Raw genomic sequence first — 15,374 nt, 5'->3', positions numbered from 1 at the left:
AAAGTAAAACCCAAGTATAGTTTCATAGTGAAGCAAATGTTTAATTCATCAATTGCTATTGGATAAGTGCTAATATGTCAATTAAAGCATGATGGAAAGGAATGCTATAATTTCTGTACAATTAACTGTTTTATGTACAACTCTTCACTCATGGGTGGTTATGGATACATGAATTTTTGTATTTCCTTGATGTTTGAAGATTCATTTATAAAAATTTCTTTCATATACTAAATCACTATTAGAAAAAGCAGATGGGGATAGGAGGGTGAAAAATACTTTTTAACCTTCTTTATACTATCTATATATATAAAAATGAATTGCTGGTTGTTAGTCTTGCTAAAACTCGAGAACAGCTGAACAGATTTATCATATCTTGGTCTTGAAAAGTTCGTGGAGGTATAGGGAAGGTTTAAAAGGTGAGATAATGAGAATAATTGCCGGGAAAACCATAAATACAAACCTTTTCTATTTCCCATACAAACATTTAAGAGTCAAGGGGTAGGGGTAGGGTAGGGGCAGGGTAGGGTAGGGTCAGGGTAAGGTAGGGGTAGAGTAGTGTAGAGTAGGGACAGGGAAGAAGTGCACATAACTCAAAGTGAAGCTTGACCGGGTCTGTTATAAGTATAAATAACCAAATCAATTATTAACATCTGTAGACCCATTTTGGGGGAATCCACAATCATTTTGCCATAAGATTTTTATACATTATACCTGCAGTTAAAAGTTCTTGCACTTGTGAACCTTGTAAAGAAAGGATTATTAAATAAAATGTTGTATTTCAACATCAATCAAGGCTGTTCACAGAATAGCTATCAATCAACAGCCTGTATTCGTCCACTGCTGGACATAGGCCTTTCCGAGAGCGCGCCACCACACACGATCCTCCGCCTTCCTCATCCAGCCACTTCCCACTACCTTCTTGATGTCGTCGGACCATCTAGCTGGAGGGCGTCCTACACTGCGTTTGCTAGTACGCGGTCTCCACTCCAGAACACGTCTGCCCCAGCGGCCATCTGTTCTACGACAGATATGGCCCGCCCACTGCCACTTCAGTTTGCTAATTCTTTGGGCTACATCAATTATTTTCATTCTCCTATGGATTTCCTCGTTCCGGATTTTATCCTTCAGAGAGACTCCTAACATAGCCCTTTCCATAGCTCGCTGAGCGACTTTAAATTTGTGGATAAGGCCAATCGTCAGTGTCCACGTTTCCGCTCCATACGTCATAACAGGCAAGACACACTCATTAAAGAATAGCTATGCTGTTCAAAAATTGCATAACCACTGTTGAAAATAATATACTTAGTGATATATTTTTTCAAACAAAAGCTTTAGGATCAGGTGTTAACCTTGCAACCCACACCAGAAATAAGGTCATATTGTTACATTTAAATATTGTGTCGCCTACACATTGCATGACTCAATGACACCAAACTCATCAAGTTACATGCCCAAAAAAACAATGCAACTCAATATCTTATGATTTTAAAGAGGGCATTGCAGGATGATGTTTTACCATGTCTACAAAAAGTATACGCCTCAAAAGGTGAATATTTTTTGGCTTATTGCATAAACTGTAAAGTATAAAAAAAAAAACAATTGATGCTGGCAATTGCATTTAAGGCTTTGTTTAATGAAATTGCTTATATATAAACGGAAATCCACATGGACGAAGGTACAGACAGACATTCAATAGCTCAATGCAAGGTTGAATCAACCGCCTGAAAACCTTTAGAATTTTAAAAATTTAATTTTTATTTTCAGCTGAACTAGACGCGGTTCGCCAGCATAATGGTTACTTTCCAAAGGGACCAAACAGCATGGGCCCTGCTACAAACATCAATGGTAAAGTCTTAACAATCAATTCATTCTTATTTTAAGTGACTAATCGATGAACTGACTAAGGGCGCTTTTCCACCTACGCTACGCTACGTTGCTATGGATGCGTTTGATATCCACCAATCATATTCATTGGTGCACATAGCTTAGCACTGGTGGTAACGGATCCAACAAGTTATGTTTTTATATGGAAGGACCGTCATCGCATACTCGTAGCTCGAGTGGTGCATGTTTTTCGAGCAGAAACTATCACATATTTTTGTAGCGAAGATTTCTCATCTTCACAGCATAGCTGCATAGCACATCTCTGTTGGAAAAGCACCCTAAGACTAATAACGAAATCTGTATTTTTGTATGAATGATGTAAAGAAAGTGAAACAAACATAGAACAAGTTGTACAAAATCCCTCAATAATCTCAATTACATCTTTAGAAATGTCTACCAGCTCTCAGAGTATCCGCGCGATTGGCATCGACACATTTTCATTCATATTTCTATATCACTCATTGTATAATCACACTGTAGTCTGTCTATCATTAGAAGGTATTCTCATATGTAGGTACTTGCTATTAATAGATTTTTTGTACGTCTACGTAGAAGGATGATTTCTTGCAATAATTGATTACGTATTGGTAGGCTGTGTTTAGAAATTGACAGCAAAATTAGTTAAACATCAAACATATGTTTAATCTCAATAATCTGTTAGAAACTTGATGTTGCTAGAACACTGTGCCTTGAAAAGCATGTTTCTGTTGTTAAGTATGATCACCCTAAGGTTCTTAACCTGTGTCTGCTTGATCAAAGCTTAAAATTCCCTAAAAGAAAGTCCTGGTCGTCGTAACGATAATAAAGGTTTTTCTCAAAGTGACCTATAGTACAGGAAATCTAGGAAATATGACTAAAAGAATTACATGACTCGAGATGTTTTAATCATCGATAAGAGCAACGCAACAAGCTTAACTTAAGTACATCGACGGGGGGGGGGGGGGGGGTCGAGGACGATGTACTCAAGTTAAGCTTATTGGGTTGCTCCCGATGGTTAAAAAATCTCGAGTCATGTAGGTAATTCTTTTACAAATCGAATACAGACAATGGTCTATGCAAGTCTTTCTATATAATTTTTCTCAAGCTGAAACTAATCATAATTAGGGCCGTTTTATTAAGTCTACCCATTATGCAAAGCCATCTTATCTTCTTCTAAGTACATTAAAGTTGCGTGCTTCGCCCGACCCAGACAGATAACCTCGGCGTTACAGCGAACCACGCTATGACGTCCGCTGCGTTTTGTTCTCGCGATTCAAGCTTTTATTTATATCAGCTTTGAGACTAAAATTGTATAACTGCATAAGTTAGAAGGTCACCACACATCAGCTGAAAATATGCGTGTTAGAGCCAAAAGGGTCGAGCTGGTCATATTAATTAAATGCATGAAGGTGCAGGTATTTACATTTGTATCTTTCTTGCATGATTAGTTGCATTATTTATATTTTATATGAATAAATAAAAAGTAAGTTTAAAAAATAGTAATTAAGTACTTACTAAAAATTCGCATGGATTAAAAGCTCAACCCAGAGTAATTAATATTATTGTCGTTTAAAGTTAATGTACTTGCAAACTATACAAGAGTCGTCTATGAAATAATCAACTTACTTCTTACTCATTTTAATGTATTTATTCAATATATTATTCATAGTAGGTAATGTTCTGAGGTCATCAGCTGTGGTAGTATGCCACTTACTGAAGAAATCTTAGGGTTCTCACACATACACATAAAGGCAGTAAAATAAGGCAGTCCCGTAGGAAATACTGTCATATTGCCAGGGTACGACTTACGCCATGGCAAGTCCGTAGGCAGCCTTACCCTACTTTATTGACTTTATTATTTTGTGTGCGAAGGAGTTTAAGCTATAATCTTAAAGATTCACATTATTTCATTATTAACAAAATGTGTATCAACAATTTCTTTAATGGAAATCTACCAACTTAAATATTGTCAGTGGACTGTGCTAGTCAAAGATTGTATACTATAGATATTTTACTAGCGCGACGAAACTGAGGCGGTCAAAGGTGGCTAACTGTCTTAATAACATTTAGTCGCGTCATAAACAACAAAAATTTATTTTAACAAATAATACGTAAATATTGTCTACAATATCGAGTTGTGGGTTCAAGAAGAGTACTTAAAAACAATAGATATACATAATATATGTATAATATAAGTAAACGTAAAATATGGCATGTGTGCGCTTAGTGGAATAGCTAAATTCGGATCACTTTTTGTACGTGATAATTTGTATGCACGTTGTTATGTGAACATATCTATAGTAGAAAATCTTTGTTGCTAGGCGCTTTTAAATTACGGAAATATTTTTAGTTAATTTAAATTTTGATTTAAGTCGTTAACCTTTATTTTATTTTGTTGCTTGTTTACTGCTAACTACAAAGTTTGCGGTAAACAAAGAATACTTATAATTACTAATTGTAATTACACGCGGCGCGTAAACCGTTAGCAATAATTACAGAGCAAGGGAAAAGTCCTCACGGTTCATTAATTTTGATCGATTTTATATCTAACTGTAGCTAACTGTTAATGATTATGAAATTATGCCAGACATTTATTCGAGTTAGTTAACAAAGTTTCAAGTCCGAAGTTATCTTTTTCTTTTAGAGTTCCGTATATAACAATATAAAAAAAACGGAACCCTTCCAGGATCCTATCCTGTTCAGTCTGTCCCTATGTCTATCATAGCTATTTTGCGTAATAATAACAGTAGTGTCATTAAATGGAATCTTGTTTGTTTGTCAGGAACTACTGGTCCGATTTGATAAATTCTTTCAGTGTTAGATAGCCCATTTATCGAGGAAGGCTATAGGTTATTTATCCCCGTATTTCTACGGAAACCAAGCGAGTAAAACCGCGCGACGTCAGCTAGTTATACCTAAAATCCACTAACTTTTATGGATGGATACAAAAGGTTCAATCAATACTTTAAATCGGCGAATATCCTTACTCAGGAGCTCTGACCAACGTCGCTTTGGCCCTGAAGCTAAAGCCGCAACAGTAATCGGATTGTTTTACATTGTATTTTAGTTATGTTTTTTTTTTTGTAGTAGCGCACGCCCGCGACTTCGTCCGCGTGGGATTTTCACAAATCCCGCGGGGACCATGGATTTTTCAAGGATTAAAAGTAGCCTATGTGTTAATCCAGAGTAAATTCTATTTACATTCAAAATATCAGTCTAATTACTACAATAGACGCAGCGTAAAGGAGGAACAAACATACACACTTACACACAAACTTTCGCCTTTATAATATTAGTGTGATGATTACGTACAATTCAATTTACATATTCACAATTGAACAATGTACAAGCAATATGCCTCTGTTTCGGAATACATAATGAAATTCCAGTACAAAAACCTGTTTTTAACAAATGTAACTAATTCTTAATATATAAATGCGAAAGGTCATCACGAAATCTTGACGGTTGACGTACAAAGATGAAATTTGGCAGGGAGGTGTCTATACACTGAGAAAAAAATCCTGAAGCGGCATACGTAAAATACGTAGCAAACCAGACACTATTACGCTACGCCGGGACCATGTTGTATACTGGTACGGGTCAAGTAAAATAATGGTAGTAGTATGGGTAGTCGAAGAACGGATTTCGCAATCATCATATCAGCCAATGGACGTCCACTGCAGGACATAGGCCTTTTGTAAGGACTTCCAAACATCACGATACTGAGCCACCTGCATCCATCGAATCCCTGCCTTTTTTGTCGATGTCGAACTTCGATGTCGTCAGTCCACCTGGTAGGGGGTCGGCCAACACCGCGCTTACTAGTGCGGGTCGCCATTCCAGCACTTTGGGACCCCTACGTCTATCGGCTCTACGAACTATGTTTATATGATTTCGCAATAGACCCGATTAAAGAGGTCTAAGAGCGTGCGTCCGTACGAGTATTATAAGAGTTTGTTAACAATTGTCGTATTCCCCAGGTATGGGCGGCCAGTACTCCCCGGGGTTCGTCACGGACTTGGTGCGCGAGATACGCGACGCGGCGCGCATGCGTGAGGAGGCCATGTACGCTCGCCTGCGCGCCTTGGTGCTGGAGAGGACTGACGTACGTGATCTGTAGTCTGGCAAGTTCGTTGATGACATTCCCGGGCTATGCGGGCGACGGGGGGAAAGACTGCGTGGGTGTGTAATCGTGCGTGCGGGGAAGTGAGGTGCATCAGTCGGTTCGCGCGGACCATTGGGAGTGTTACGAACGAAGTTGTCTAATACTTGTTTGCTTAAGACGAAATATCTTAGCATTCCATGTAATCACCGTGAGGGTGCCGGGTCCATCGTGTGGCAGAGTGAAAAGCCCGAGCAGATTCCCCGACTTGTCCGATGGTGTAGGGTTAAGGACGTCCAAGATGTCATAAAGAGATTTTGTGTATATTGTGGGGTGTTAACACTAGAAATTTCATTTCATTTCATTTCATATTATCTGTTTGTTTAAATTTTACAGGTGCAAAAAGTAATAGAGCGATTTGAAAGATTATTTGGCAATGGAGGACTACATTATCAGAAATAGGCTATTTTATACCCGTATTCAAACGGGAATGGGAACTAGAAGTCTTGTCACAGAACACTCTACTACTATAAAAACTACTTCGTCTAATAATCACTATTGTATATTTATCCTATGATATAGTCCTAAAATTCGTCATATTTAACAGTGTGTAAAAGGAGTGGAAGATAAGTCGAATTATGATAGAACCGAGTGGAATAGATTTGCAAGCTGACCCCACTTAAGTGGAATAAGGTCAGGGATATGATGATAAAAGGCCACAGTATCAAAATATTTAGGCTCATAGACACAAACAATAGTCAATAGAGCATAACTATCATTGCTATTGTCACATTATTATGTAAAGTTAGTGAAGATCGCTCTCGCAGATAGCTCTCGAAAGTGGAGCACACACTTCCGCATTTATTTTCGTAAGCTCCAGTTAGGTCTCGTTTAAATGGAACGCACTGTAAGAGACAAATTAAACTTTCATTTTCTTGTAATGGCTCTATACGATGGGCTATTGTGACATGACGGGTAGCTGCGACGACAGTGATTGTATTTTTAGAAGAATTTTTCAAAAGTGGATTTAAAAAAATTAAAAGAAATATCGAACAAAGGTTATAATTCACAATATTTGTCAGGACAACTTTATTAACATATCACTGTAACCAAAATAAGACCCTAGAATGGCAGAGAATGACCTTGAGTGAATTCACGCACTTGTAAACGCTGTGTGTAGGGTTTAGTGCGCCCTTGACTGTTAACAAACGCTCCCTTTTCCATGAGCATACTGAAGCCGACTGTATGACGACTCCTTATATCGCAAGTTGTTTCCGCCAACCGATCTATACCCGTCTCTAAATCCCTACTCTTTACGGAAATTAGTCGCGCCATCCTTTCAGCATGCATAAACACTCACTTTCCCTGCCCGACATGTTATCTATGAACAACACAAAACACAATCAATAAACTAAACATTATTGCACAAAATCTATTAATGATGGCGTTATTGTCGGTTTATGACCGCACATTAAAGGTCAAAGTCAAAATCAAAATTCATCTATTTCGATTAGGCTTAGTTTACAAGCACTTCTGAAATGTCAGGTAATATTATCAAATAGTAAAATAATCGAAAATTATAATTAAATTTACAAGGGTGCCAAATGCGCATTAGTGCAAGAAGAGCCCACAGCCAGACTATTTTTTGTGTATCACTATTTAAAAATATTTAAGTAGACAGTCATATAGTACTTTTCTTTTCCAAAAGATAACGGCCCTTGTGGCGATACGCTTATACACGTGGCCCAGTGTTGTGTTTGAAATTTTCACGTGATTAGAAGAGTTCGCAATAGTCATAATAATATAACGAAATAAAAACGGGACGCTCGAAAAAAGTGATAATTTAAATAGTTTCTCTAATTAATTATTGAATTTAATTAATAATTCTCTATCATGGGAGAGGTGTGAAGAACATTTGGACAGCAACAACGTGAATTTCAAAACATCGTCGTAAAATCAGTCCAATATTCGCTCTGTCAATTGCAAGTGTCAAACGTAGCGGTTTCACGTTATCACTTCAATAATAAAATTCTTTATTGATCCAACTTTTCTAACAGTAACTGTAATAGTTAAGGTGTACAAAAAGGTCTCAAGCAAGCAGTGCTTGGACGCACGTAGATACAAAGAAGACCTGTGTGACGTAACATAGCCTATATTTATCGCTATTTAATGAAAAGCTGACAAGCAACATGCACATGTACATTGTACATTATGAAAGTACATAAAAAACAAGCGACAGTCTGTAGGAAAATATTTTGGCGTTGGTCCAAGAATGTCAACTCTTCTCTTTACATTTCACCAATACAGCACGTGGCACCACGAAAACTCGAGGAGAGTATCTAGAGTCTAGACACGGCAGTGTACCAGCCGTATCTAGAGTCTAGACACGGCAGTGTACCAGCCAAGTTCTAAAAAGAATACGATGAGTATTTGTTATTAAGGATGCTTACTGTGCGTGAACGAATAAAGCAAGCCAAACATTCGCCAAAATCTAAACCATACAAACGTTTGTTACTCGACTAAGCCAGTCCCTTTCAAAACCTACATCTAATACATGTCAAATTTAAAGTGTAGGTATATTGTTCCCTAAACTGAAATCCTAAAATTCATGGTCATAATTATCATAGTTTTAAGAGTTATAAAATGTAAAAATATGTAAACTATAACGACATTTTAATCATGACTTCTCTAAAAGCTGTTTTGTTCTTTTATTTATACAGAAGTTTACCTAAATTAATTTAAATGGTATGATGATCTAGATACTTTGCTTCATTTTAATACCGTGGAGCACCACAATCCTCTATTGCGTAGAACTTGTCCCATTTTTCACATTTATATTGCTGTTGGAAAGAAATATTTCTTTAGTTAATTTTACTTTCAATGTGTATTGCGGTAAAACGTAGCAAATCTAGGACAAATACTTGTATCGATCTATACTTCTAAGGCTATGATGTCAATGCCAATTTCAATGAATAAATAACTACTGTAACTGCAACTGTTGACTTTCTTACTGGCTCTTCTCAGCAGAACCTGTCTTTTGAACTGGTGGTAAAGTCTTTACAAACAGTCAAACTTGACGTTTCAAAAATGCTTGTAAACTAAGCCTATACTTAAAAAGTAGTTCAGAGCCTAAAACAGAACCCTAAAACATAATCTTGGGTTGTTACAAATTTATCTTTCCATAATTTTTGTTTGTTACAATCAATCAATTTTAACCAAGCATTCTCTTTCAGAAGGGCCTAGCATCAGCTGAGGCTAAACTTGCGGAGATGACTCTAAGCCTATATTTAAAATAAACGAATTTTGATTGTTTTTTTTTAAACTATTTATAAAATATGATCGGCGATGTCTTTCTGTGAGCCTTGATAGCATTTCGAGTGAGTGGTACGAAGTTTGAAGGATTCTGTCTGTCTATAAAAAGTAAATTAAAGTGACTATTCCCATGCAAAATTATTTTTCGAGATTCTCGCTATTCTGGGAATGGGATACTTTTTTTTCTAAATCAGTCAAAGGAGTAGCGTTGATCTTTATTTTATTTTGTTCGTTTTTATTTTTGTTTGTTTTGTTATGCAGATAAGAGTGAACAAAATATAAAGAATATTTACCTATTCATCTTCATTAGGTTGTTATTGAATTTAAGTCTTACGTACTAACAACCATAGTTATTTGTTATATACACCTACTTATTATGTATAATAGATAAATTATTGTGAGCTATGCAGCTGCATCAATTTTTCCTTCAATTCTTCTTATTAACTGCAATTAAAACATCATCATCTGTAGGTACTCATAAAAAAATATATGAACTAGTGTTGAATTTCGACCACTCGAAGTGAAACTAGCTCCTATTAATGCGATATTACAAAGTCGTATTGGATATCGATTCATCTAAGTTCAGCACAACAAGGTTGCTGCAAAGGCCTTGATATGCGAAGATAAGTAGGTATTATCACATAAACGTAATTATCTGCTTAGATAGTAACAACACTTGAAACGGCAGATCCAATCTTATATTTATTGTTTTCAAAATTAGCTTAAATTAAGTTTGTTTACTATAGTTTGGCAAGTTCGTTGATGACACTCCCATGATATGCGGGCGACGGGGGGAAGACTGCGCGTGTAAAATCGTGCGTGCGGGGAGGTGAGGTGCATCAGTCGTGGATTTTTCATTCATCGCTACAGGCCCCCCGCCCCGCGCGTACCATCGGTAGTGTTACGAACGAAGTTGCCAAACTATATATTAATTGTACCTTTTCATAAATCCATACTTAAGTAATTCAAAATTCAGTTAATTCAAGTAGGCTTAATTTACAACCACTTTAAAACTATAGTTAGAAAAGTCAAAAAATTTAAAAATATGATACTAGTAGATGCCGCGCGGTTTCACCCACGTAGTTCCCATTCCCGTAGGATTAAAGGGATAAAATATAGCCTGTAGCCTTCCTCGATAAATGGGCTATCTAACATGGAAATAATTTTTCAAATCGGACCAGTAGTTCCTGAGATTAGCGCGTTCAATCAATCACAAACTCTGCAGCTTTATAATACTATATTAGCAGACGCCGCGTGGTTCGCGTTCCCGGATAAAATAATACAGCACTTTGGGATAGGATAGTGTAGCTTCGAGCGAATGAAGTTTTCATATCGGTTTAGTAGTTTCAGAGCCTAAAACAGAACCCTAAAACAAAATGTTTGGTTGTAGCAAATTTATCTTTCCATAGTTTTTGTTTCTTACAATCTTTTAACCATGCATTCTCTTTCAGAACGGCCTGGCGTCTGCTGAGGTTAAACTTGCGGAGAGGACTCTTGAAGAAATCAGGGTAAGATTTGATTATTGTTTCTTTATTTTTGGAAGTTTGAATATTAAAACTGACTTCGCAGTGATAGTGAATTTCTGACTTTGTTAAAGATAGACATTGCATTTAACTGTTTGAACCAACGCCATCTATAATACTTTCCGGGCGATATTATAAAACAGTTGCGCTCCGCCAAAGCCTACAACGCTGCGACCGTTGCATGCTTGAAGTGTTGTTATATAGCGCCATCTACACGAAGTTTGCGTAAATTTGTTGAGTTAGTCTTTGTTTACTTGGATAGATGGCGCTGTTCCATATTAATAGCGTCATAGATATTATATATTTTTTTTAAATATTGTTAATATTGTTTTTAACTAGAATATTATTTTAAGCATATTAAAATAACCCATCCTGGTGTAACAGGGGTAGCAGTGCGAGTTTAGGTATTCTTTTTAGATGTAGAGATCTAAGACCCAATTGAGATGTAATAATAAATCTATGTAGGGTACGCACCTAAGACGCGCACAAAACACGCAATCTGCATGTTATTTTCCGGTATTTTCAACAATAATCAACATTTTTTCTGTCAAGTTACATGAAACCTTAATTATAAATCAAACCTTTCTTACGATTTCTCACATTCAATGATGGAAATCGGTTGGAAAAAGGTAACAATATTTGATCCAATGTTTCAGTGTTCTGAAAGACTGGCAAACGCTATAGGGGACTTAATGTGTGGGGATTTTTTTTTGTATTACTTACCTTTATATATTATATTTACAAAACGTACAAATGTACAAAGGCTTATGTATTTAGCATACACATATCTTGTTTTGTATATAGATGTATGTAGCCGTGATAGCCCAGAGCCCAAACCTCTGCCTCTGATTTCGGATTCTACGTATGTGAAGTCTGCCAATCCGCATTGGACCAGCGTGGTGGACTATGGCCTAACCCCTCTCATTCTGAGACTCGAGCCCAACAGTGAGGCGAAAATGGGTGACTAATAATGATGATTTTATAGATGAATTTATTGTCACCCCGTTTTCAGATCTCAAAATACACACACCTACTTAAATACAAGAATTCCTCCTTTAGATACATTAGAAAGATTTTAGTGCACGTCACTTGCACTTTTCCTTCCCCACCCACAACACAAACACACACACATATAAAAACATATCTACACATCAACACATCGACACGTATTTTTTTGCGTTTTTTCGATTCGGCGCTATTAAAGTTTATTTACACGCGCGCTGGGTGGTCGTCGAGTGCACTCAAGCTCTTTGGCGTCACACCTTCTTCTTGTGCGCGAGTGTTTGCCCGCGAAACTACCGACGCACTCTGGTGATGCGTAATTCAAAAATTTATCACTCCGCCGATTGTGGTGGCTAACTGCGAGTTGAGGCTTTGAGTTATTGGTTCCGCATCTTGCAGTTTATAAATATCTTTCAGGGCTGGATCTAGGGGAAGGATAACCGGGTTTTGCTTAGTTAGGGCTTAGGGTGTTGTTTCGCAGGGGTAAATCATGGGGGGGGGGGCTAAATAGGGTAGCAGAATTTTGGGGGGTTGCGGATGCCTTTTTGTCAGGTAAGCTCTTTGGCGTCACACCTTGTTCTTGTGCGCGAGTGTTTGCCCGCGAAACTACCGACGCACTCTGGTGATGCGTAGTTCAAAAATTTATCACTCCGCCGATTGTGGTGGCTGACTGTGAGCCGGGGCTTTGAGTTATTGGTTCCGTATGTTACAGTTTAGGTGTGGGCCTTTATGGTTGTCAGGGCTCTATGTAGAGAGGAGATTGGAGATTTTATTGAGGTTATTGAGTCTCTTAGGCATAGATCAATAGACTACCTACGGCTACCTTTGTCTGGATAATCTCTTTGACGTCACAACTTCTTCTTGTGCGCGAGTGTTTTGCCGCGAAACTACTGACGCACTGTGATGATGCTTAGTTAAAAAATTTATCACTCCGCTAATTGTGGTGGCTAGCCGCGAGCTGGGGCTTTGAGTTATTGGTTACGTATGTTACAGATTAGATGTGGCTCTTTATGGCTATCAGGGCTGGATATGGATGTAGAGGATGTAGAGGAGGGAAAACCGGGTTTACCTACTTTGGGCAGCAGTTGCTCAATTGCAAATATTTGTGAGATTTTATAGAAGTTATTGAGCTTCTCCGGGCTAGTTCAATTGAGGGGTGGGGGGCAGGGGTAGCGGCTACCTTTGTCTAGATAAGCTCTTTGGTGTTGCACCTTCTTGTGCGCGACTGTTTGCCAGAGATACTATACAAAAATTTATCACTCCGCCGATTGTGGTGGTTCACCTCGAGCCGGGGCTTTGAATTACTCCTTTACTCCTTAAGTTCCGTATCTTGCAATTTAGTAAAGGTCTTCGGCCTGGAGCTAGACTGTGTGTGGTAGGCACTAAAGGTACACGTAATGGAACGTTCCTACTTCAATAGGTACTTAATGTAACGAGTCCTCTTGACAGACGGTTTGCAATATATCAATCAATCAATCAAAAAATTTACTTATTGGTTTTTTGACAGATTGATTTTTTTTAAAAACTGATTTTTCAGATTTTTAATTAGTTTAATTAGGCTTGAACTTGAAACCTTCCAAAGCCACCAATCTCCAAACTTCGTCAACCTCCTAACACGGACGGAGTTCAGCATTCATGTATAGATCAATGAGTAGGTATAGATACCGGCTCTATTAAGAAGAGACATCATTGAGTGCCTTTACCTACGCTACCCATGATTCTTATTCTACCAGCAGGGCTAGCACGGGCAAGGGAGAAATTTATCCACGGGGAGAGGATAAAACGTTTATCCCCCACACTCGTTTTATCCACTCACCGCGCATGGGCACGTCGGTGGATATAATATTCCCGGTGGATAAACGGAGGGAAAGACTTGTCAACCCATTTGTATATATCTTATAAATTGGCATTAGGTATATTAATAGTCCGAAATAAACGTAAATTTGATAATATTTGGTTTTTTTGTGCATATTATTTATCTGTTTTCTGTTGGCATTGTTTTGTTTGGTGATTGTTTTTTGCGGTGGTTTGTAGTAGGTATCTATAGTATCTATCATACTAGCGGACCCGGTCAAGCTTCGTTTTGACATAAGTGCACTTGTTCTCTATCCCTACTCTACCCTTCTTTACCTCTAACCCTGCCCTACCCCTACCCTACCCCTACCCTACCCTACCCCTGCCCTACCCTACCCCTACCCTACCCCCCCCTACCCCCCCCCCCCCGCCACCCCCCCCTACCCTACCCCACCCCTACCCCCCTACCCCAACCCTACCCCGCCCCTAACCCCCCCCGCCACCACACCCCCTACCACACCCCTACCCCACCCCCACCCCTACCCCACCCCTCCCCCACCCCTACACCAACCCTACCCCACCCCCCACCCCCCCTACCCCACCCCTACACCACCCCCACCCCTACCCCACCCCTACCCTACCGCTACCCTACCCCTACTCTACCCCATATTGCGAAGCAATTGTTAAAGACCAAAACATGCGAGACATAATTGTTTTTTTAAGTAAAGTTTTATCCCCACATCAACTTCACAGGGATAAATTTATCGCGTTTAAATGTCAAAAGTCCCAAAGTATATCATTTTATCCACTCCATATGCCATAGTCGAGGAAAAGATCTCCACGCGTAATGTCAATCGGGGATTAATTTGTCTTTCCCTTGTGGTCATGCTATGACGGGTGGATTTATATCCTTAGTCAGTGGATATAATGGGTGGATAAAAATTTTATCCCTTGCCCATGCTAGCCCGGCAGAGCGTAACACAAAATGTACTCTAGCGCGCCACACTTTTTAACGCCTGACACAAAGATAGTACCTACCTACTAAATTTAAAAGAAAGTAGGTAAATTATAGTATCAATATATAGTAACAATTATGTTATTATTTGGGAGGAACTTTTTTGTAGAAAAAACGATCGTCAGTTATACCTACCTAGTGAAGATCCAGTAAACCAATCCGACTATATTATCATCATTCAACATTTTCCATTTCCTTATACCTATATGAAAAGACTAGACAAAAATTAAATTATTATTTGTTTCGTATCAATGTCCGGAATCCATCTTGAGAGAAGCACTCATCTTTCCTTGCCGGATGTCAGCTAAAATCACCTCTCCGATGGTGGCGCCCCCTTGCCGCAACCTAATACCTATGTACAAGTGACCGTAGCGAGCCGAGTGAATGTTCGCCATTAAGCGTCGTTTTTTCACGCCGTTCACATGTCAGCCATTGTGATCACGGAAAAAACAATTTATACCTACATATTAGGTGCACATTTTATATTTTCTGTGTGAATAAACCTCTCCGAAAATGGAGAACGTAAGTGATTTTGTTAAAAGTGAAATTAAAACATGCACGTTCTCCATCGTCGAGTTCCAGCGGCAGCGGTGGCTGTGATCCTACGAGAAGTAAAGAGCAGAGCATGTAAGGCTTTGCAAACCGTGAGTTACGTACAGTTTAAATTTTATTACAACACGTCACATTTTCAACAAATCCTATGAATAGAAATAGTGAAAATACGTGTACAATTACAGACAAAGCGACGGTAGTAACGATTGAT

The 15,374-nt window shown here is 38.5% G+C and overlaps 1 protein-coding gene across 2 annotated transcripts in view; it reads left to right on the top strand.

Moving 5' to 3' along the window:
• Positions 1-15,374, top strand: part of LOC112058364 (uncharacterized) — a 41,727-nt gene that overhangs the window by 2,106 nt on the left and 24,247 nt on the right. For both annotated transcript variants that reach the window (XM_024099135.2, XM_052888146.1), the window contains exons 2-4: positions 1,765-1,845; positions 5,844-5,968; positions 10,729-10,785. In XM_024099135.2, the coding sequence (XP_023954903.1) occupies positions 1,765-1,845; positions 5,844-5,968; positions 10,729-10,785 (263 nt within the window). The remainder of the gene's footprint in view (positions 1-1,764; positions 1,846-5,843; positions 5,969-10,728; positions 10,786-15,374) is intronic.

This window comes from Bicyclus anynana, chromosome 21 (assembly GCF_947172395.1).
Source record: "Bicyclus anynana chromosome 21, ilBicAnyn1.1, whole genome shotgun sequence".
Taxonomy (NCBI): domain Eukaryota; kingdom Metazoa; phylum Arthropoda; class Insecta; order Lepidoptera; family Nymphalidae; genus Bicyclus; species Bicyclus anynana.
Note: the sequence above shows the minus strand (reverse complement) of the source record. Positions and strands in the feature narration are given on the sequence as shown.